Raw genomic sequence first — 24,178 nt, 5'->3', positions numbered from 1 at the left:
CAAAGACAAAATCTGTACCACCTTCACGTGTGAAAAACTCCATGGTGAGCATTTACTTTAAGACACCACAAGTGACTGGCAGAAATAAATGAAAATCCTAGAGGAAAATACCTTAAAGCCAGGCCTCCAAGGATTTACAGATAAAGTAAATATGACCTTAAGATCAAAAATTCTTAGGCACAGAAGGAAACAAATTAGCATACACGACTGACACTCAACAGAACACAAACAACTACATCAGACTCACAATGACTGAAAATAATTATATTGACTATATTTAAAAGATAGTATTTAAAATAACAAGATTTCATTAGTACAGTGCCTAGAAATTTAAAATATATAATTGAATTTAGAAACTCAATGAAGAGATGAAATAGAAGATTAGACATGAATAAAGAAAGAATTACTATTGGAGATAGTTCTGAAAAAATTATTCAGAATGGAGGAAAGAATAATAAAGAGATAAAAAATTTAAAAGGGAATTTGATAGATATTGAGAACAGAGGGAGAATGTTTAACATAGCTCTAATAAGACTGTCAGAAGGAGCTAATAGATAATATAGGGATGAGTCAATATTTAAAGACATAACAGCTGAAAAATTTCCAAAAATGATAAAATGCACAGATCCTCAGATTCAAGAATTCAGATGAATCCCAAAAATCTTAAATAAAGAGATACACACATAGACACAACAGAACAACAAAAGGCAGATCATATATGCAGTCAGAGGAAAAAAGACATCACCTTTAAAAAATTATTCTAATAACTGGCTTCTAAAATTCAGAAGACCTACTACTCCAGGAGGAAGTAAAATGGGCCCAAAATCATGGTACATGACACAAAATCCAATGGTGAGCAAAATAAATGAAAACTATATGGGAAAATAGAAATTAACATTGTATAAGACAGCAACAAAATAGTACTATCTAAATTGTGGGGTTAAAGATAGAGAACTAAAACTAAAAATTATAGCATATATATTGAGAGATGGGCAAAAATAGTGATTACATTTTGAAGTTGTTAAGTTAAACATGCTTGTTAGAACCACAAAAAAATTAAAATAGCATCATTTTCAATGAAGGAGAAAGATGGAATTTCTTTAACAAATTGTTAAATCTCTGTCAGTCCAAAAGAAAGGAGACAATATGTATATAAAAATCAAGACACAAAGCACAAAATAAGATGGTAGAAAGAACTCCAAATATATCAGTAACCAGAATAAATATTAAGGGACCATATTCTTCAATAAAAGAAAAGGTCCATATATCACCACCTGTTTTGTAAATATTATGTTATTGGAACATAGTTCCATTCGTTGATTTACAGAGGGTCCAAAGCTGTCTTTGTGCTACAACAGCAAAGTTGAGCTCTTCAACAATGTCTCACTCTAGGTATTCCTAGTTACTATAAATCTCTCTGCCTATTTGTATGGGAGTAATCTGTACAAGCTTTTAATGTTCTGACTTAATTTCATGGGAATCACTGGGGGCCAAAGGCTTACTACAATCTTCTTCTTGACCTAGTGGCAAAACCTACTGCCCTGGTAAGGGCAATAGCTACAGCATCTAACTTAGTGAAGGCTTCTGCAGATTTTGTTTTAGGGTCCCCTTTAAACTTGATGCATCTTATGCCATACAATCTTTGTTGCTTGCTGAAAATACACATTTCTGAGCAAGTGGGCTTACCCCTATGAAATCGAAATCGTATTATTTTCTCTTCCACATATTTCATTCACTGTTACAATATTTTAAATGCTGCTACTCTTCTATTACCTGGAGAACGAGAAACCCCCGACTGTTTAACCTCTATGTGTGTACGACCTATACTCCAAATTAATTCATTAGAAAATCCAGACTTAAACTTCTCTGTTGATGGATCATATCTTAAGACCTACATAAAAAATATTAGGAGAGATACACCATAACAGGTCTCACTTCACCTCTAGAATATGACCCCTTGCAAGAGGCAAAATTTGCCTAGATGGCAGAACTCATTACACTCACCAAGCCTTGCTGTTTACTTAAAGATAAGAACATTGATATATAAACTGATAGCAGATATGCTTTGGGGGTAGACCATGATTTTAGAATGCTTTGGATACAGTAAGAGTTCTTAGTTTCAGCAGGAAATCCAATTAAGATCAGTTAGCAAAATAAAGAATTTTTTTAAGTGCTCTAATACTTCCTAAGGTGCCAGTTATTAAAAAGGTCAGAACTCACCCCCAAAAGGGCTAACCCTCAACAAAATATCCTGGCTGATCAGTGTGTGAGACAGGCATCTCTTGCTAAGATCCTAGCATCCATGAAATCCCAAAAGACCAAATTTTTAAAGAGACTCAAAAAGGCTATTACAGAATGCCAGCAATTAGATCCAGAGTCAAAAAGAGGTGCTGGGAGAAATCTGGATGCAAATCATATAAAGATCACTTCTGGCATTTTCAGCATGGAATGTTGTAAAGTTTACATGAAATTACTCACCACAGTAAGGAAAAATTGGCCACTGTACTGAATCAACATTCGTTCATGTATTAGGGTTCTCCAGAGAAACAGAATCAATAGAAGACGTATAGTTATAGGAGAGAGATCAAGAAGGCAGAGTAGGAGGACGCTGGGCTCACCTCCCCTCACGAACACCTCCAAACTACAACTACATATAGAGTGACTCTTGCTGAAATCAACCTGGGGACTAGCAAGATAGCTTTTCTACAACCAAGGCTGTAAAGAAAGATCCACATGGCGTCTGGTAGGAAGGGAGAAGTGGTCAGGTTGGGACCTACACCCCTAGTAGGAGACACAGAAGAAGAGGGAAATATCACAGGCTCAGGGATCCTCCCTGCGGGGTGAGAGATTCAAGCCACATATTAGGTACCCCAGCCATGGGGTCTGGCACCAGGAAGACAAGCCCCCTTATTTAGTTTGAAAACGACTGGGGCTTACTGGAGGGCTGTAAGAAACCAAGACTCCACTTTTGAAGAACATGTGCACAGATTTGCTTACTCATAGTCACACTGTGGATGCAACAGACTAAAAACTGCCTGGGGCTCTGGCCTGCTTCCCAGGACTGCCCTGGTGTATCCCCCAGCCCACACCAAGCTCCTGCTCCAGCCCTTCTTGCTCCAGGGCTGCTTCCCACTAAGGTGGAGGCTGATAAGGAGGATGTGTACACTTGAGTGACATGAAGCTGGCTGGGACCCTCGTGACCAGAGGCAGCCATTGCCAGCATGTGCATCAGTGCACACACTTGGGAGGGAGTGAAACCAGCTCAGCAGTGTAGTACCAACCTCTACAGTCCCAATCCAGCCTCTAACCAAGGCACACACACTGGGGGAAAATGTGAAACCAGCAGAGAACTATACCCCCAAGCCCTCAGGCACCAGTCACGCCCCTAACCAAGGCAGAAACTGCTATCACACCTGGGAGAAACCCAACTCCCTCAGGGCTCCTGCTCCAGACCCTCAGGCCCTGATCCACCCCCCTTCCCCCATAGGGTGGTGATGGCCATGGAGCCTAGGAGAAACCCCAGCTTGCACCTGGCTCTGGCTCTAGCCCTACCCCCTCACTAAGACTGTGGTTGCCAGCACACCCTGGGGGGGGAGATGCAGCCCGTGTTCACTTCAGATCCAGCTCTCCCACCAACGCTGCTGGGCACATGCCAACCACAAAGGGAGGCTCCCACACAAGGACACGCTATCAAGACTGGGATATGTAACTGTTTTACCTAATTTTATAGAGACAGAGAAAGTTAAGCAAAATGAGAAGGCAGAGGAACATGTTAAAGCAAAAGAACAAGGAAGAAAATGCTAATGAAACAGAGATAGTTTCCCTAATAAAGAGTTCAAAGCAATCATAATAAGAACTGAACTTGAGGAAAGAATAGATGAACACAGTGAGAATTTTAACAAAGAACTAGAAAATATAAAAAGAACCAGACACCGCGATGAAGAGTGGCCCCCACTTGCCGCAACTAGAGAAAGCCCTCACACAGAAACGAAGACCCAACACAGCCATAAAAAAAAAAAAAAAAAACCAGACAGAGCTAAAGAACACAATAACTGAAACGAAAAATACACTAGCGAGAATAAACAGCAGACTAGGTGATACAGAATGCATAAGCGATCCAGAAGATAGAATAACGGAAATCACCTAGTCAGAACAGCAAAAAGAAAAACAAATTTTAAAAATGAGTACAGTTTAAGGGACCTCTGTGACAACATCAAGCATACACATAAAAAAAGAATATGTGTGTGTGTGTGTGTGTGTGTGTGTGTGTATATATACACACACATATATATATATATGAAGAGATTTATTACAGAAATTGGCTCACATGGTTATGAAGGCCACAAAGGCCGGCAATCTGCTGCCTGCAAGCTGGCAAAACAGGAAAGCCAGTGATAAAATTCAGTCCAAGTCCAAAGCCCCAAAAACCAGAAACTCTGGTGTCCAAGGGTAAGAGGAGAGTGAATCTACCCTTTCTCAGCCTTTCTGTTCTATTTGGGCCCTCAACTTATTTGATGTTGTCCATCCACATTGGTGAGGGTGGATCTTCTTTATTCAGACTACTGATTCAAATGCTAATTTCTTCCAGAAATACCCTCACAGATGCACCCAAAAATAATGTTTACCAGGATCTGAGCAACCCTTAGCTCAGTCAGGTTGACACAAAATTACTCATCACAGTAGGGAAAGTTTGCTAAATTTGCTGGTGCATGTTTCATGCCACCAGCATTACCCTGGAAAAGCTGTAAAGTTGAACATGGACAAAAGCTCCCCATTCAGGTCCTCTTTGAACATGTCCAAATGGATTTCATACAAGTACACATTGCTATGGGTTTTAAATATGCCCTGGTCATTATTTGCGTATTCTCAGGATAGACGGGTCTTTCCTTGCCAGAAAGCTCTGGCTCTACAGTAGGAGAGAAACTACCATATTTCATGCCCCAACCTGGGGAATTCAAATCTATCTCTCTAGTGTCAGGGGCAGCAATTTTTCTGGAACTGTTATTAAAGAGCTTTAATAAGTGGTAGGTAAAGCCCTACCACTTAATCAGAAAGTTTGTACAGGCAAACCTTGGAGATACATCAGGTTCAGTTCCAGACCACTGCAATAATGAATATTGCAATAAAGCGAGTCACACAAAATTTTCAGTTTCCCAGTGCATGCAAAACTTATATTTACATTATATTTTAGTCTAGTAAGTATGCAATAGTATTATATCTAAAGAAAAACAGTGGACATTCCTTAATTTGAAAATATTGGGGACTTCCCTGGTGGTGCAGTGGTTAAGAGTCCGCCTGCCAATGCAGGGGACATGGTTCAAACCCTGGTCTGGGAAGATCCCACATGCCGCGGAGCCACTAAGCCCGTGCACCGCAACTACTGAGCCTGCGCTCTAGAGCCCGTGCGCCACAACAAGAGAAGCCACCACAATGACAAGCCTGAGCACCGCAATGAATAGTAGCCCCTGCTCTCTGCAACTAAGGAAAGCCCGCGTGCAGCAACGAAGACCCAACGCAGCCAATAAATACATAAATATATTTATTTTTAAAAATATATTTTATTGCTTAAAAATGCTAACCATCATCTGAGCCTTCAGTGAGTCATAATCTTTCTGCTGGTGAAGGGTCTTGCTTCCATGTAGACGGCTGCTGACTGATCAGGGTGGTGGTTACTGAAGGGTGGGGTGGCTGTGCTTTTTCTTAAAATAAGACAGTGATGAAGTTTGCCACATCGACTGACTCTTCCTTTCACGAACGAGTTCTCTATAGCATGTAAAGCTGTTTGACATAACCATTTTACCCACAGTAGAACTTTTTTCAAAATTGGAGTTAATCCTCTCAAACCCTGCCACTGCTTTATCAATTAAGTTTATCTAATATTCTAAATCCTTTGTTGTCATTTCAGCAACCTTCACAGCATCTTCAAGAGAAGTAACTCCCTCTCAAGGAACCACTTTCCTTGCTCATCCATAAGCAACTCCTTATCCATTCAAGTTTTATCATGAGATTGCAGCAATTCAGTCACACCTTCAGGTTCCACTTCTAATTCTCGTTCTCTTGCAATTTCCATCACATCTGCAGTCACTTCCTCCACTGAAGTCTTAAACCCCTCAAATTCATCCAGGAGGGTTGGAATCATATTCTTCCAAACTCCTGTTAATGTTGATATTTTGACCTCTTCCTGTGAATCACATATGCACTTAATGGCATCTAGAATGATGAATCCTTTCCAGAAGATTTTCAATTTACTTTGTCCAGATCCATGAGAGAAATTACTATCCTTGGTAGCTTTAGCCTTAAGAAATGTATTTCTTAAATAGTGAGACTTGGAAGTCGAAATGACTCCTTGATCCGTGGGCTACAGAATGGATGTTACCAGGCATGAAAACAACATAAATCTCATTGTACATCTCCATTAGAGCTCCTGGGTGACCAGATGCATTGTCAATAAGCAGTGACACTTTGAAAGGAATTTTTTTCCCTAATAGTCGTTCTCAACAGTGGGCTTAAAATATTCAGTAAGCCATGTTGTAAACAGATGTGCTGTCATCCAGGCTTTGTTGTTGCACTTACAGAGCACAAGCAGAGTCAACTTAGCATAATTCTTAAGGGCCCTCAGGTTTTCGGAATGGCAAATGAGCACTGGCTTCAACTTAAAAGTCCCCAGTTGCATTAGCCCCTAACAAGAGTCAGCCTGTCCTTTGAAGCTTTGAAACCAGGCATGACTTTTCCTCTCTAGCTATGAAAATCCTAGATGGCATCTTCTAATATAAGCCTGTTTAGTCTACATTGAAAATCTGTTGTTTAGTGTAGCCATCTGTATTAATGGTCTTAGCTAGATCTTCTGGATAAACTTGCTGCAGCTTCTACATTAGCACTTGCTGCTTCTCCTTGCACTTTTATGTTATGGAGACGGTTTCTTTCCTTAAACCTCATGAACCAACCTCTGTTAGCTTCAAACTTTCTTCTGCAGCTTCCTCACCTCTCTCAGCCTTCATAGAATGGAAGAGAGTTAGGGCCTTGCTCTGGATTAGGTTTTGGCTTAAGGGAATGTTGTGGCTGTTTTGATTTTCAATCCAGACCACTCAAACTTTCTCCATATCAGCAAATAAGGCTGTTTTGCTTTCTTAACATTCATGTAGCACTTTGAATTTCCTTAAGAACTTTTCCTTTTCCTTCACAACTTGGCTAACTGACACAAGAGGCTTAGCTTTCGGCCTGTCTCGGCTTTTGACATGTCTTCCTCACTAAGCTTAATCATTTCTAGCTTTTGATTTAAAGGGAGAGACATGCAGCTCTTCCTCTCACTGAAACACTTAGAAGCCATTGCAGGGTTATTAACTGGCCTAATTTCAATATTGCTGTTTCTAAGGAGATAGGGAGGCCCAAGGAGAAGGAGATGGGGGTGAACAGCTGGTGAGTGGAGCAGTCAGAACACACACAATTTATCGATTAAGGTTGCAATCTTATCGGGGCAGTTTGTGGCACCCCAAAACAATTACAATAGTAATATCAAAGATCACTGATCACCATAACAAATATAATAATGAAAAACTTTGAAACATTGCAAGAATTACCAAAATGTGACTCAGACACAAAGTGAGCAAATGTTGTTGGAAAAATGGTGCTGATTTACCTGCTCGACACCGGGCTGCCACAAATCTTCAATTTGTAAAAAACATAGTATTTGCAAAGAGCAATAAAACAAAGCACAATAAAATGGGGTATGCCTGTATCCATATTGCCTCCAATTTCTAGGAAAAGTAGAAAGAGCAAGTGGAATTCTGAAACTCAATTTAGCAAAGCTCTCAGTCTCTCAAAGTTCTATGGTCTAAGATCTTCTCATTGGCTTTAATGACTCCTCTGGGCTTCATCAGCTCTTGGCTTATGATTAAGTAACAGGCCTGTCCAGACATCTAGGAATATTTCATCTGATCCTAGACTCCACACACTACTAGCAAGTAGACATGACTAAATATTGCAAGGAGCTCATGCAATACACCCAGCCTTGTCATCAACGGGTATGAGCAGCCTTTCCTCAAAATCCTCCTAAACCTTGCACAACCTAAAACCAAAGATTTAGTCTTCAGGAATAGACAGTTTACTCATGAACTGGTTAAAGCATGCAATCAAACTAACTGCTGCAATTGTACACATTTTCCTTTGGGAGGAGCACCCAGCTTTCCTTGCTTCTACTTCCTTGTAATGATATCAGATGATTTTCTGGGTAACTGACAACTGTTTTATTAGGTGACTTTTTGGATGGCAAACACAAGTATAGCCAGAAATCTAAAATCCCCTATCATCATAGACTAGATGATGATCATCTAGGTGAAAAAAAAATACTCTTGTCTCCACCAAAACTAATACTTGGGACCTTCTGTGGGAGCTAGCTTTCACAGATACAGAGCTTGGGAGAGAACTAGGGAATAGATGGTGCATATTTGGAAGCTGTCTCACTTTATCCAGTTTTATAGGTAAAACACACTATTTCTTTCACTTTAGATCTGCCCAATTAATGGTCTTGACACTTCATCACCTGGAGCCAGACTACTCTTAAGTGGCCCCCAAATCATAAAAAACTATTTGACAACCCATAGGGGTATTTTGACCAAAAATAGATGACTGGGTGGCACCAATGACCAGATTTGTAACACAGAATTGAATTTGTAACACAATTACATCTTTTTTTTTTTTTTTTGACTGCCCCTCGCAGCACGCAGGATCTTAGTTCCCTGACCAGGGATTGAACCTGTGCCCCTGGCAGTGGAAGCACGGACTCTTAACCACTGGAATGCCAGGGAAGTCCCCTATGTCTTAAACACAAAAGCCCACCATCTACTACCTGCAAAATGGACAGGGGGCAGTTACCTTGATAGATGGATACCTGCCCTCAGGATAGTCTGACATGCTATGATTCAGAGAAAAGCGGACAAAGGGGAGCTAGACAAAGCCACCAAGGCTATAAAATTCCACCAAGGAACTCCTCATCCAAGAGGTTCAGGAAATTAAATGGAATAAGAGCCCATTAGATATAATATTGGTGTCTTGAGGGGGAGCATGTGCTGTTTTAGGCAGGTAGGGGGAAATGGTGAGCTTATATCCTTCCAAACTTCTAGGACATCTTTATTACTACTAAAGAGATCTGGTAAACTAACAAAGAAATTACAAAATTGGGTAATTTGGCTAATAATCCCATATTTGGTACTGCAGGCTCATTACACTGGAAATGAAATCTGTTCTTCCAGTTTAATTTGGGCACTCTTGGCTCATGCATTAGAACTCTATAAACTCTGGTCATAACCCTTCCCTTGCTGTTTGTTATACAGGGCCTCAGATGGGTGACTACAAGTTTTATAGCCACCATGCAACTGTCATCCCACCACATGATTAAAAAAATGACCCAGTAAAAGAACAGAAAAATCTCACACTTATGGATGTTGAAACAACCATCTAGGAAACCTGATACATGATAATGATGCCATAAATAGCGGTGAAGCTCTGCAGTCAAGATTGTGAGATCACATCCCCAGTTGTGAATCCTTCAGCTCAGGCCAAAGAATGGCAGTAAGGGGGCCATACGGATAACTGAACCCATTTGCACCCACAAAGCTTACTATTAACAACTTTATTATTCGACTGTCTTCATTCACATGGCATTTATATTCTAGGAAACTTGCCCAGGAAGCTAAAGTTGCAAATAGCTTCATTGTTCAAGAACTTCTTCAATGTCATTTATCTGAACACTAGACTATTCAATTTACCCTCAGCCAAGTTTATACTCCCTTCTCAGAACAATAGATGGCATTGAATGACTGTTTACTTTTCAAATTTGCTTTAAAACCCTAGTCCCTAATATGTCCCATCATAAACAAGCCCTCAGATCAAAAAATCACCTTAAACCAGATCCCAAAAGAACTCAATAACCTGCCTCTATCCAAGACACTACTAAGACTGTCAATGTAGTGACTGGCTTTACCATATATAGTAAGCAATAAACTCAGCTTTAGTTTATCAATAGGATGATTTTGGTGTATTTTCAGGAAGCTAGCATTCGACAAGAGTACAAAGCTTAAATTATAAGGTACCATACAAAAAGTTCCATACAAGATTAGGGTAGTACAGTATAGGAAAAGTTACTACACTAATATTCCTCCAAAAGTGTACTTTAAGGAATACTAATGCCTTGGGGTGTTTAGCGTGTGTTAGTTTTAAAAGGGGTTCTATATTCAAATAAATCTGGGAAATACCAGGTTGAACAAAGGTAAACTGGTCTTGTTGGTACAGGGACTGATGTATTATGAGCATCCAGAAGGAACAATACACACAGGCTTTCCCAAACTCATTTCACCATGAAGATCTTCTTCATGAAACATCTTGTGGGACTAGTGTTCTACAGAAGATAATCTGAGAAACATTTAACTCTATACTAAAGTCAGCAATCCTAGGTTCGAGTCTTAATTGCAGCACTTACTAGTTGTGTAATCTCAAGCGGGTCTCTTGGCCTCTCAGAGTTTCAATTTTCTTATCTGTAAAATAATAATAATAATAATAATACCTACCCTAAAATCAAGGTTTCTATGAGACCCAAAGGAAATAAATCTTGTGAAAGCCCTTGGTAAACTCTAAAGCAATACACACAAGTAAAGCGTTTTTAACAATACCTCACATTAGAGATAATGTAAATCAATGGGGATCATGAGACAGAGTATAGAAAATACTGTAATAAAATTTGTATTGTACAAAGTCTGATAACTGGCACCACCGGAGCTTTCTTTGGCGGTCTGCCTCAAGGTCAGCGGTAAACATTGCAGAATGAATACATTCAGCAAACATTAAGCTGTCATAGTGCCAAGACATGAATGCGATCCACATGAACTTAACTTGGGCAATTCTCTTCTTACTATAAGTTTTATAATGATGCTTCAACTAAAAAAAAAAGAAGAAAAAAAAAAAAAGGCTACAGAACCTCAGTGTACCTAACTGGTCTTTCTGTTCCTTAGTACCAAGCATCAGATTCAATCGCATCTCCCTATATGAAGAGGCAGAAATGTTATTAATGCAACTAAATTTGAAAGATCATCATTCACCTTGATGATTCTGTCTTTCCAACACAGACACATAGAGAAATGAGACTACAGGCCTAAGTGGTACAGTAATAGTCACCTGATAGATCTGTAAGCCAACAGCCCTTTTTGATCAAAGATTTGGGTTCCATTTAACAACACGAATAGCGCATTTAAGTTTGCAGTGGTATAACATGGCATGGCTTCCACTAACGCCACTCAGAGAAAACTTCGTGAAGTAGGAAGAAAGCAGTTAATGGGAGGAGACCTGAATCCTCACTTTCTACTGCCTTTTATGAGCTGTCTAGTGAAGAAACTTCAGTTTACTCATCTCAGACTAGATGAGTTTGTTCTCAAAGTTCAAAATTTTGTGGCCCAGTAAAATTCTCCAAATTTAGGATACTCACAAGAGATTGTCAACTCTGAACTTTTTTTTTTTTTTTTTTTTTTAAAAGGATTTTCTTTTATTTATTTATTTATTTATTTGTTTATTATTTTTGTCTGTATTGGGTCTTCGGTTCGTGCGAGGGCTTTCTCCAGTTGCGGCAAGCGGGGGCCACTCTTCATCGCGGTGCGGGGACCGCTCTTCATCGCGGTGCGCGGGCCTTTCTCTATCGCGGCCCCTCCCGTTGCGGGGCACAGGCTCCAGACGCGCAGGCTCAGTAGTTGTGGCTCACGGGCCCAGCTGCTCCGTGGCATGTGGGATCTTCCCAGACCAGGGCTCGAACCCGTGTCCCCTGCATTAGCAGGCAGATTCTCAACCACTGCGCCACCAGGGAAGCCCTGAACTTTTTTTTTAATTTAGCATTTTTAATTTTAAAAGCATTAAGAAGTAGAAGAATATATCAGAATAAAAGATGGTCCTTTAACTTAATGAAAAAAGAAACTCACCACATTGTCCTGTTCTTGTGTACTATAATTTCTCTGTAAGCTCATATGCAAGGGGGAGAACAAGTAACATCGTTTTGTACAATTTGTGTATCCTCGGATTAAAAATCAACCTGAAGGCTGCGGCCATTGCACAATCTGAACTCATACATAAACACCGAACATAACAAAAGAATTTTTACATGCTGTATCTAATTGAAAGTTATCGAGTCGTTTGGTTTCTCCAGCAATGATGTGTCAAAGCATCCATTGATAAGGAGCTCAAAAATCATATCAAAAAAAGTAATCATACTCTTTGCAGGTCTGCAAAAAAAGCCTTCAAAAATAGCTCAAATTACAATGCAAGTTACATAGTCTATTAAGCAGTAGGGCTATTCAACTGAAATCCCCTTTCATAACCATTAGATTTTTTTTTTTTAATTTTATAGCTACTTTATTTATTTATTTATTTATTTTTGGCTGTGTTGGGTCTTCGGTTCGTGCGAGGGCTTTCTCTAGTTGCGGCAAGTGGGGACCACTCTTCATCGCGGTGCGCGGGCCTTTCACTATCGCGGCCCCTCCCGTTGCGGGGCACAGGCTCCAGACGCGCAGGCTCAGTAGTTGTGGCTCACGGGCCCAGCTGCTCCGTGGCATGTGGGATCTTCCCAGACCAGGGCTCGAACCCGTGTCCCCTGCATTAGCAGGCAGATTCTCAACCACTGCACCACCAGGGAAGCCCACCATTAGATTAAGAAACATTCCATATTGAGCAGTTTGCACGTGCTAAGTTATAACTGGCATTTTCACATACATTATCTCATTTAATCTTGACAATAAACAAAAAATAAACTAAAAAAAAAAACAACCCACATATTTCAGAAGACATAAACATACCTCAGCCTTTACTTCCTCCTCCTCAAAGGGGACAGAATGGCAAAATAATTCTTTCTTACCACCTTCAAATTTACACTGCTCCCGTTCTCAGGAGAAGACTCAAGTTACTGTCAAAATGACACGTAAGATTTTGCATACTAAACACAAAATCCACATAAAATAGGATTTAAACTTGCCCCTAGTAAGCGAGGACGGAGTCAAGCTTCCTCTGAAGCACAGGGCTGCAAAGAAATGCAGAACTTAAAATCTGGGTTCTGGTGTGAATGATGACATCAGTGCTTACCATGAGAGTAAAGGCAGAAGAGTTTTTCTTTTCCTGCTCCCCCATCTCAGTAGATTGAGGACCCAAGTGAGTTCCTAGTGACACTCACACAGCTTACTGTCAACATTAGTAGCTTTACTATTTGACTGTCTTCCTTCACAAGGCATTAATATTCTAGGAAACTTGCCCAGGAAGCTAAAGTTACAAATAACTTGAATGTTCATTTCAAGAATTTCCCCAAAGTCGTTTATCTGAACACTAGACTACTCAACTCACCCTCGTTTCATAAATATGCAAATCAATGTCCAGAGAGGCGGCAGTTGCATTCCTGGGTCAGGGGCGGAGACAAGATTTGAAGCCAGGTCCCTTGACCTCTGCCCAGAAGTCTCCCCCCAACACTACACTTCGTATCAAACTAACAATAAGTTCCAGGCCTCAAGGAGCTGACAGTCAGCTTTTCGAGACAACAGATGAGAGCAATGTTTATCTTGTTGAAGGTAGAGAACCTCCGAAATCACTTTACTCACAAATCGAGGCCTAGAGATGTACTCTGGTTGCTCCATGTCAGTTAATTGGTAAAATAAATGCAAGAGGAGAAATATTACAAGATAGTATATGATTTAACTGCCAGAGAATGGTAGAAACCCACAAAATAGTTTCTTTCTGAAATAAATGACTGTGGGCCAGAAAGGACTCACAGGATTTGAGCTGACTCTTGAACCAACAGATGGAATGAGGCAGGCTCAGAGAACAACAGTTCATTTATTAAAGTAGTTTCAGGAACATTAGTTGGGTTGGGGCCAGAGGGATAGGGTTAAGAGCATTTACAATTTCCAACCAAGTATATACTTGATTCTGTGGCAACAGAAAGACTAAAGTTTAGAGAAGGTTTCTTAGGAATGCCTTGGTAGCAATATGTTGAAACTTCCTAAGTACTTACTTGAGTTGATACATTCTAACCCACTAGCAACCTTCTTTCTACTACATGCTTTAGTAAAGCACTGAAGCTTCGGAAGTTTAAAAAAACACTTAATTACTTAAGTTATTCTTCCAAGTGAAGTATCAACATATTTTCAATGAATTTAAAACATGACTCTCTCAATTATGCTTAGATTTAAAAGAAGTTTCAGATAAATCAAACCTCTATTTGCTTAACTAATTATAATTTCATTTTCAGGATACAACCAGTCTGAGTTGTGATACTACAATGAGAACAGGCTTATAAGTACTGTCACACATAGCCAAATGGGTAGAAAGGAAGGACAGCTGATTTCATTAATGGCCACAATACAGTACTGATATTATCACCATTTGTAATGAATGAATCAAAATAAAAAAATCATTAAAGGAGAAGGAACATTTTAGATGTTTAGTTCAAGTATGTAACTGAATCTTCTTATAGATTATCAAAGTTCCAATTTAAACTTGTTTTTCTAATTTCAATGGCTCTAAAACAGGTGCTGGATATGAAATACCAACATATCTAAATCTGCAAGTAGGATATTCAATTTAAAATTTACTTTTAGAATTACACAATTATACTCAGTATGACCGCTCATTTAAATACCAACCCAAAACAATTATGATTAATAAAAGACCCACATCGAAAGTAATTTGTCAGGGCTTCCCAGGTGGCGCAGTGGTTGAGAATCTGCTGCCAATGCAGGGGACACGGGTTCGAGCCCTGGTCTGGGAGGATCCCACATGCCACGGAGCAACTGGGCCCGTGAGCCGTAACTACTGAGCCTGCGCATCTGGAGCCTGTGCTCCGCAACAAGAGAGGCTGCGACAGTGAGAGGCCCGCGCACCGCGATGAAGAGTGGCCCCCGCTCGCCGCAACTACAGAAAGCCCTCGCACAGAAACAAAGACCCAACACAGCCAAATAAATAAATAAACTAAATTAAAAAAAAAAAAAGTAATTTGTCAATCATACCTCAGTAAAGCTTGGGGAAAAAAATTATCGAAAGAATTCTAACTTAAATTACGCAATGAATCAGAATATCCTAGGTAACTTTAAAATGAGTTAAAATGTTCATTCAAAAATGTTTATCTAATCACAAGTCCAGTACTATGCCTTTTTATGCATCGGGCTCAATAAGAACACAACTGACTAGAGAGAAATCTGCTTTCAAAAGCATCATTTATGGTAATAACCTCGATTCTTTATGCAGTACCCAAAACACAAGACTGCAAGTACTGAATTCTGGTATTTCTGAATAGTATTTGTTGCAATATTCTGGTAAGAGTGAAATTTTTATATTTATATTGTCATTTCATATATAAATTGCTAAACTTGCAGTACTCATGCTGAAAAAAAAAGCATGATTTGAAATCTTGTGGTTTCAAATTGTACCTATTTCTGCCATAGCTCTCTGAGCCTGTTCACCTGAATGACACGTAATGCTCAGATATCACATACTGTAGTCAGACTAAATGAATTATTACAGGAAAATAGCACAGCTCCAATACTCAATGAATGGAAAGTGTTCCCTATGGAACCTTCATTAAAACTATTGTCAGTCTTGCCCATTTAAGTATTTAGGCAATACGTGGTAGAATACTGCATTTTCTAGTGGAGTGATCAAATTTCAATACTTCAGTGGTGGAGCTGAATGACTGAGGCAGTGTGGGGAGCAGCGTTCTCCAGGATGCTGATATTGCACCTTACTCCCTCCTAGACGATCTGTTGCTAAGCTGCCATGTGGAGCCCCTTTAAACCAATGCAGAAACAAAAGGGGTCTGTTAAAGGTAAAATGATCCCAATATAGTTTCTGTAAGCCTCTGGTGTGACAGAAAATTGATTATTCAGATGTCTACAGTGACAATCCTGAAGACACACAAGATCATCTCTTTTCTGAAATATCAAGTCTCTACATGTTCAGCCTACTTGTAATCTTCTGTATATATTGCATTTTTTAATCACTTAAAAATATAGTCATGTATACTACAAGACTAGAAAAATAGAACGCTTAATTAACGAGCAGCATTTCTCTATCATCTCAAGTGACAGAAACAGATGTGTATGACTCTAGCCTTTTGATTACACATATCAAGTATATACACAGTGACACAAATATTCACTTGAACACTGTTAAATGCAAATTAATTAAGCATCGTTAAATATGCAACTAGAAATCACACTTGCCTTCAGCTTCAGTGAAGTGCTTAGAAAAGTTTATTTTGTGCTTAGATTATTTTTCCAAAGAATCACAAAATTACACATCCAAACTCTTCAATGGCAGAATATTTAATATTCTAAAGGACAGGCCTTTAAAGAAAACTGTTGTACATTATGATATTGTAAGTCTAATGGATTCACACAGCAGCAGAACCTAGATGAAAGGGGACATTACAGAAATTGTCTATTACCATAATGGAGAGGCGATCCATTCTAAATATTTATGCTTTTTCCCCTTCTTGTAGCTAATACAGTTCTCTACTGCCACCGCACACATCCGCCCACCCCCTCTTTTGCTGTAAAGTGAAAACTCTATTCTTAAACTCTTCAAGGAGTAAAAATATATTAAATGTCCCACCTTGCTGATACCCACCTGTGAAATACCACACAACAGAAAGTACAGTAGAATATAGAGTTTGTCTTTTCAAAAACATAAGACTTTTATGAGTTTAAGACATCAAGCATACATTGACTTTGTAAAATCAATTAAGAACTTTCTGTATGAGGACAAATATACACTGGAAACATACACTACAAGATGCTTTTTCCTGAGTAGAATGCTGACTTTATATCAAATTAAGCTTCTGTGAATTTTCAAAATGTAAAATACCAAGGCTTTTCCACAAAATCAAATAAAAATCAGGAATGTTCACCTTCACATCCAAAAAAAGTTCAAGTAGAGGTTCAACAAGAATGATGTAAAATCTGAAACAAGTAGCCAAGATTTTAAATTATCAGTAGATGCCTCTTCACTTTTAAGGATTCCTCAGTAAACTTCAGTTTGAAACAATTTATTAAAACATGAAAAACATTTCCAAGAAATTATCCAATTTGGAAAATGAAAAATGTAACTCATGGTAAGAAAAATACAAATCATACACTGAACAGAGGAGAACAAAAAGGCAACCAACCTTTTATAGGAATCAAGACAACACCATGGGCTTATAAAATCTTCCTAAACATATCCTGTATTATCATATGTAGAAAACTGTAACTAAAGTAAGGTAGCTTTTATTAGTTGCATACTCTAAAGCTATGACTAAATTTTGGACTTTACCTCTGAAAGGACCTCAGACTTGTCACTGAAATACACATTTCTTGAGACAATGGGCAAAGTTCCCATTAATGGGAAATATGTTCTTTTTTTCACACAGTGAAACTGAGAAAAATTGTATCAAATGAGAAATCTTTTTCTCTAAAGTAATCTCCTTCAATACCTCAATAATGCAATACTTGGGAAATGTAATTTTTCAACTCAGACTTGAAAAGGTTATTATGAAACAAACATACAGAAATCTTATTGCTTGGCACCAGATTTTTCAAAAATTAAACAACTGTTTGAACCACCATACTGTTCTCAAATCCTGTGTTTTCACATAGTGCTACTTTTATTTCCTTAAGGTAGACTGTTCAACCTAATGACAATCTAGACTGAACCCTGCAATGTACAAGCAAGTCACAGTTCACTTCAAACCAAAAGAAATGATCCATCTTCTGTTTTTGTCAGAATCATAGGCATATACTTGTACAAATTAACTAGATTTATCTGTGGCCAACGAAGGAGCCACAGAACGTTGTCTTATGGCATTCTGTGCAGAGTCTGCGTTTATTCTTTCTTTGCTTTCAGGTTCCTCTTCTGAAACATCTTCTTCATCAGCCTCTTGTTCTTCCTCCACTTTTTTCACAGGTTGAGAAGATTCTAGGAATAATTTTTCTTAAAGATAAAAACCAGAAATGTTCTTTTGTTGATGTATTAGAGTTGTGTTAAGAGTACAATCAAGACACAATTCATACGCCCATAAATTGCTTTGGCATTTGTTTATCAATCATGTTTGGATTTCCAAAAGGAAAAAGCTATCTTCAAGAACAAGTGATACTGTAAAAATAACTGGTTTGGAAGATCCATTTTACTTACCAAATTCATTCTTATTATCCACCTATTCATAAACTGAACTGAAATTAATGAACCAGAATTAATGCTGTGCATATGGATGTTGTAAGAAAACAGACTGCATTAAATATAACAATTTTATATTAACTTGCTATTAAATCTTCTAGCTAAGAAGTATACTAAGACAAACTTCAATACCACCCTTGTTTCAGCTCCCAGGAGAAAAGGAATCAGACACTTAAGTTGAAGGCTATTTTCCTAGCCATGTTTTTTTTCAAGTGGTTTCATAAAGATGCTTCCACTTCTCCACATGTGTAATTTTATTAAGGTGTAATTACAAATAATATAAGATACATATCTTAAGTATACAGCTCAATTAATTTTTTAATATGCACACACACACATATACCCCCCTCCCTTTGTTAATAGGGACTGTTGCTAGTTAACGTAAACTTAGAACACACCATGTTACTGAGATCCAGAACACAGAATTTGGCCAATGAGCTTTTCTCTGTTCAGTGATCCGAGACCGTCCCTAATCCTAGGCAACCCGGAACGGAGCAGGAAGAAGAACACGGGGGTGCAAGGTAGAAGAAATTACGGGAAGGAATTACCGTAAAGTGGACAATCTGTTGTTTGGTCTGCCTAGCATCCCTCTTCCTGTTGGGTTACCCCTTCCCTATGCCACACCCCAGGTGGCTGTGGTGAGCACAAACGACAGTTTAGAGCAGTGGTTCTCCACCAGGGGTGATTCTGCCTCCTCGGGAACACTTGGCTATGTGTGAAGATATTTTTGGTTGCTACAACAGAGAGGGGCGGTGCTGCTGGCAGCCAGGGGGATGCTGCTGAACATTCAATAATGTAATAAAGACAGTTTATCACGATTAAGAATTATCCAGCCCAGGGGCTTCCCTGGTGGCGCAGTGGTTGAGAATCTGCCTGCTAATGCAGGGGACACGGGTTCGAGCCCTGGTCTGGGAAGATCCCACATGCCACGGAGCAGCTGGGCCCGTGAGCCACAACTACTGAGCCTGCGCGTCTGGAGCCTGTGCCCCGCAACGGGAGGGGCCGCGATAGAGAAGGGCCCGCGCACCGCGATGAAGAGCGGTTCCCGCACCGCGATGAAGCGTGGCCCCCGCTTGCCGCAACTAGAGAAAGCCCTCGCACGAACCGAAGACCCAACACAGCCAAAAATAAATAAATAAATAAATAAATAAAGTAGCTATAAAAAAAAAAAAAATTAAAAAAAAAAAAAAGAATTATCCAGCCCAAAAGACCAACAGTGTCAAGGCTGAGAAACCCTGGTTTACAGTGACTGTTCCAAACAGTGAGCCCTCTATATAAGCGGAATACACCAGAATTTTTCCAAAAGATAGGTGAGTACAGGCAGAAGTATATTTCCTTCTTACTCTGGATGAGCTATAGCTTTCTATAGTCATTCTATTCTCAGGACTAAAAAGAGCCCAAAATGGAGCAAGCAAAGTCATAGAGAACTGAGCAATTCAGAAACATAAAAACATTTGAGCCCCAGGATCCAATCAACTCTGCCCTCAGGCTTCTTGACTACGTGAACCAATAAATTCTGATTTTGCTTAAAGTTAGACTCAGTTGGATCTTTCCCTAGCAACTCAAAATCTAAGCCAAACACACATAATGGAAAACAACTCAAAACTCCTGTAGCCTGCTGCAGAAGGGGTAATATCACATTAAAGTATGGATTAGTATCAGTTGTGTCACAGATTACTTAAGAGACAAATCTGTTGTTAGGCTTAAGGTTTCTGAAGCAAAATAAATATAAAATGTACATTCACTGACTTAATTGTCTTTTAAGTAATCTGTGCTTATTATATTTTTTCCTGCAGGTCAGTGGCCCTTGGTGGATAAAATTATTCCCTCCCCTACCTGTGTCCTTCTTAGCATCAATGCAACTATCTAAGAAATTTTTTAAAAAACCTTATCAGTTGTTCGACAGACGAGGAATACTGTAAATGCAATCTCCACTGATTTCATTTCAGGAGTTTTGACCTCAGTTTAAGTCCTAAGTCACGAAACACAACAGAACAGAAATGTCAGGCCAAAAGTCTGGTTTAGGTTCTACTCTCAGCTCCGTCATTTCTGTGTGAACTTGGAAACACAGTTCATCTCTCTGAGCTTTAGTTTCCTCAACCACAAAATGGGAAGAGTATCACTTATGCAGTCTACTTTAAAGAGCTGCTGAAAAGCCAATGGGACGACAGAAAGTGAAAGCTCTTTACAAACAGCAAATAAGAGGGCCTTCATAACAGTATAATTTTCATGATTAAAAATAAATGATTGGTAGGTAATTATATTAAGATAAACAGCAGTGAATATTCTAATTCTATAAACCCATCGTGTAGTAAAATACAGTGTCAGTGAGAATCCTCAAGCAGCTACAGGATTTGCTTTTCCCAATAACCTAACAGAAAAACTTAGACTTGACCAGCATACAAAGAAAAAGCTTCAAATGTGGTCACTATACCAATGAAAAGACTTCAAGAGTGGAATATATTCAACTTTTTTTGACCCAAGTATATTCAAATGGATCCATGAGTATCACGGAATTTTCAAACAAATTGACATCAGGTCAATGGTTATCAAATATCTATAAGTTATATGCAGTGTTAAAATTCTCCACACTATAAAAACCAAAAAAAAACTATGTTTCTAAATCCAATGGGCTGTCATTCTTACATGAAATATACATCCCTCTTCCCCCACCACTCCATATTTAGAAACCTAAGCTAGAGAGGCAATTTGTTTTATGTGTGATTGTGTTTATTACAGAAATCAATGGGATTATAGTGAATAAAAATAAACATTTAAGGGGCTTCCATGTTGGCGCAGTGGTTGAGAATCTGCCTGCCAATGCAGGGCACACGGGTTCGAGCCCTGGTCTGGGAAGATCCCACATACCGCGGAGCAACTAGGCCCGTGAGCCACAGCTACTGAGCCTGCGCGTCTGGAGCCTGTGCTTCACAACAAGAGAGGCCACGATAGTGAAAGGCCCGCGCACCGCGATGAAGAGTGGCCCCCACTTGCCGCAACTAGAGAAAGCCCTCTCATAGAAACGAAGACCCAACACAGCCAAAAAAATAAAAATAAATAAATAAATAAGTCAGGCGCTCTTAAAAAAAAAAAAAAGTAAAATAAAAATACAGATATTAAAATAAATAAATAAATAAACATTTAAAAATATACTTACTGGAAGGGTATGGCTGTGGTCTGCGCCTTTTTGAAGGACAAAGGCAATCTGCCACAAATATCATGCACTGCAAAAATAAACATAAGAAATATGATGTACAATATAAAGCTAGTGAAACTATACTGAATTATGAAATTCTAAGATATTTTTCTTCCCAGTACTCCGAAAATGAAGTGCTTACAAGTCCTAATAATAGTCCCGAAAGCAGAGTTGCTAAGGCAAACACTGTATATGATCCCCAAACCGGTAATCCAAGGTCTTCAATAAAATAGTTATGGCAAGTCTAAAATCAAAAGAAAAAAATAAACTAAAAACATGGTCATTTCTTAAAAAGTGACAGTGTCAAAATGTTTAAAATGGAAATAAAATTTTAGCCCATACCCTGATCCACATAGACAGCTGAAAGAGTGCTGACATACTACTCATCCTAAAATAAAGAGACAAGTGAAAAACTGAATCAGATACACAGCTTTGAAGTAGAATACATGTGTGTTACCTATATCTTCTATTTTTTACTCTATAATTTCCCCAACACAACAGATTTTATTGCTGTTACTCAAGATTAGTGATACATCAGTGATTTCAAGCCCATAATAAGGTTTGTTAATGGAAATTAACAGTTTCTGAATTTTTGCCACTATGTGATATCCTCATAAACAAAACACTTGATCATTTTTGTTTCCTTTTCTCCTATTGTTTTGACTTTAACCTTTCACCTGATGATTTCTCCAATATACTTTGAGTACAGGTTACAAGCTCCATGGAACAAACTGGTTTGAAGTTAGGCACACTGTAAGCAAATGGCAACTCTTATTCACCCTTAAAATCCTCCAAAGAAAAAGTAGAGAAGGGAGTCTGAAGGCAGACTGGGAGCACTTGTTGAGTTGATCCTTCCCACCTAAGAATTACCCTCCTTTTGTATTAAACTTACAACAGCATTAGTTTGATATAGTTTAATGATACACAAAATAATTACACAAGAAGTAAATGCTAAGTTACCATATAAGTAAAACGGTAAAAGTAAAAATAACAATTTTCACATAATTAAACCCAAGTAGCTTTGATGGGCAGTTAGAAAAGAGACCTGCTCCAAAACTTAGCTTTGTGGGTTCTCTCTAGCAGAAGTGGGGCCACGAACACATAAACTAATTCACACACAAGCCAGAGGTCCTGCATGCAGGATGGCCTAATCCAATCACCGATCGCTGTGTGGGTGAACCTGCCAAGCTGACCCTGGGAGCGTCTCTTACTCAGTCTACCAATAAAAAAGGTATGGACTGCTGCCCAGAGGAGTCAGCGGAGACTTACAAGCGACCCCCACTTCCTTGACCAGAGACGGGAAGAATCGTTTATGACATGAGATTTCAAACAAAAATCAGTTACATTTTCAGTCCAACACAGACAGGTACATTAACCGTGTTGCTTCTGTTCTTTAAAACACAAAATGGGAATAGGAACAAGGAACTGAAACATGAATCACTGTGTTGTCTCACTGTAGTCTGTGCTAATTAGATTCTATCAGGAAGAGCAGGTGCCTTATTTGGGCTGGGCATGGTGGTTCAGTGGGGGAATTCTGACAGTTCAATTCAGAGGTGTTAGGTAAAGGTCCTAAAGATGAACTTTCTTTTTCAAAATACTGTTTAGGGATGATCATGCCCCCACTCCCAGATCCAGAGCATTATCGCTTACACTCTCCATCCTCCAAAGGCAAGTGTGGTAAGAGGACAGGAAGAGATAGCTTAGCCACACCAGGATGAGTCCATGGTGGCCTCAGCAAAACTCAGTATTCCCAGAGGTCTCTCAAATGACCCGTGAGGCCTTGCTCCCCAAGGAAGTTTCAGAAAATGCGTTAGTTATGCCCAATCCTACTGCTCCATAGCGAGCTGCTATGGAGAAATGTACCCTCTACCTACATATAAAGCTCAGTGGTTAGTCATGCCATCGGGCTCATTGTTCATCCGTACTATTCATACAAAAAGCTATCAGACAGGTGGAATAATTCAATCACATTAAATCAAGAACTGAAATCTAAAGGTAGCATGAGTAGGTATATGGTTGAGGCTTCTCATCCAAATGCTAAGCTTAAATGATAGGGACTTCCCTGGTGGTCCAGTGGTTAAAACTCCGCACTCCCAATGCAGGGGGCCCGGATTCGATCCCTGGTCAGGGAACTAGATCCCGCGTGCCGCAACTAAGAGCCCGTATGCTTCAACTAAAGATTCCACACGCCGCAACTAAGACCTGGCACAGCCAAATAAATAAATAAATATTTTAAAAAACAACAAAAACAAACAAAAAAACCCTCAAATGATAGTTTTACCTATTATATCGCTCACACTCTTAGGGGGATTTATTAGTTTTTGATGATACAAATGACCATATTTACAGAGCTAAAATATTCCTAAAAAGACTTTCAGCTTAATTCTATAGAATGCCTCCTTCTACATTAACAAGGATCACAGTATGCACTGGACTTAGAAGATAAAGTCAAACTGAAAATATCACATAGTAAATCTGAACGTATCTTAAGAGTCCTAGAGTTAAAACTAAGTATATATGCTTTATTTACATGAAATATATGTCCCAATTAATCCTGAAATAAATAAGAGAAAAACCCCTCATACTTACAAAACAGAACCTGGACCAAGCCATGATGAAACGGGTTCAATACTCTTCCACTCTTTTTCACTTATAAAGTTTATGAAGTCCTTCTTAGTCCTTGAGCCCTGATAGCGCCTAAATTCACCATTTTTACAACTAAAGAAGATCACAAGTAAATATTAATCAGCACCAAAT

The 24,178-nt window shown here is 39.1% G+C and overlaps 1 protein-coding gene across 5 annotated transcripts in view; it reads right to left on the bottom strand.

Annotated features, from left to right (window-relative positions):
* TMX1 (thioredoxin related transmembrane protein 1) overlaps positions 1-24,178 on the bottom strand; it is a 112,456-nt gene that overhangs the window by 81,332 nt on the left and 6,946 nt on the right. For 3 of the 5 annotated variants that reach the window (XM_007192852.3, XM_057542166.1, XM_057542167.1), the window contains exons 4-8: positions 24,011-24,139; positions 21,764-21,809; positions 21,564-21,665; positions 21,383-21,449; positions 10,475-10,529 (exon numbers count right to left, since the gene is read on the bottom strand). In XM_007192852.3, the coding sequence (XP_007192914.2) occupies positions 10,475-10,529; positions 21,383-21,449; positions 21,564-21,665; positions 21,764-21,809; positions 24,011-24,139 (399 nt within the window). Of the gene's footprint in view, positions 1-6,976; positions 6,993-10,474; positions 10,530-16,247; positions 17,983-21,382; positions 21,450-21,563; positions 21,666-21,763; positions 21,810-24,010; positions 24,140-24,178 lie in introns of those variants that run through there. The other 2 variants (XM_057542165.1, XM_007192851.2) reach the window with 2 other exon arrangements.

The sequence above is a fragment of the Balaenoptera acutorostrata genome, chromosome 3, assembly GCF_949987535.1.
Source record: "Balaenoptera acutorostrata chromosome 3, mBalAcu1.1, whole genome shotgun sequence".
NCBI classification, from domain to species: Eukaryota; Metazoa; Chordata; class Mammalia; order Artiodactyla; family Balaenopteridae; genus Balaenoptera; species Balaenoptera acutorostrata.
The sequence above is the reverse complement of the archived record's forward strand: the minus strand, read 5'-3'. Positions and strand labels throughout refer to the sequence as shown.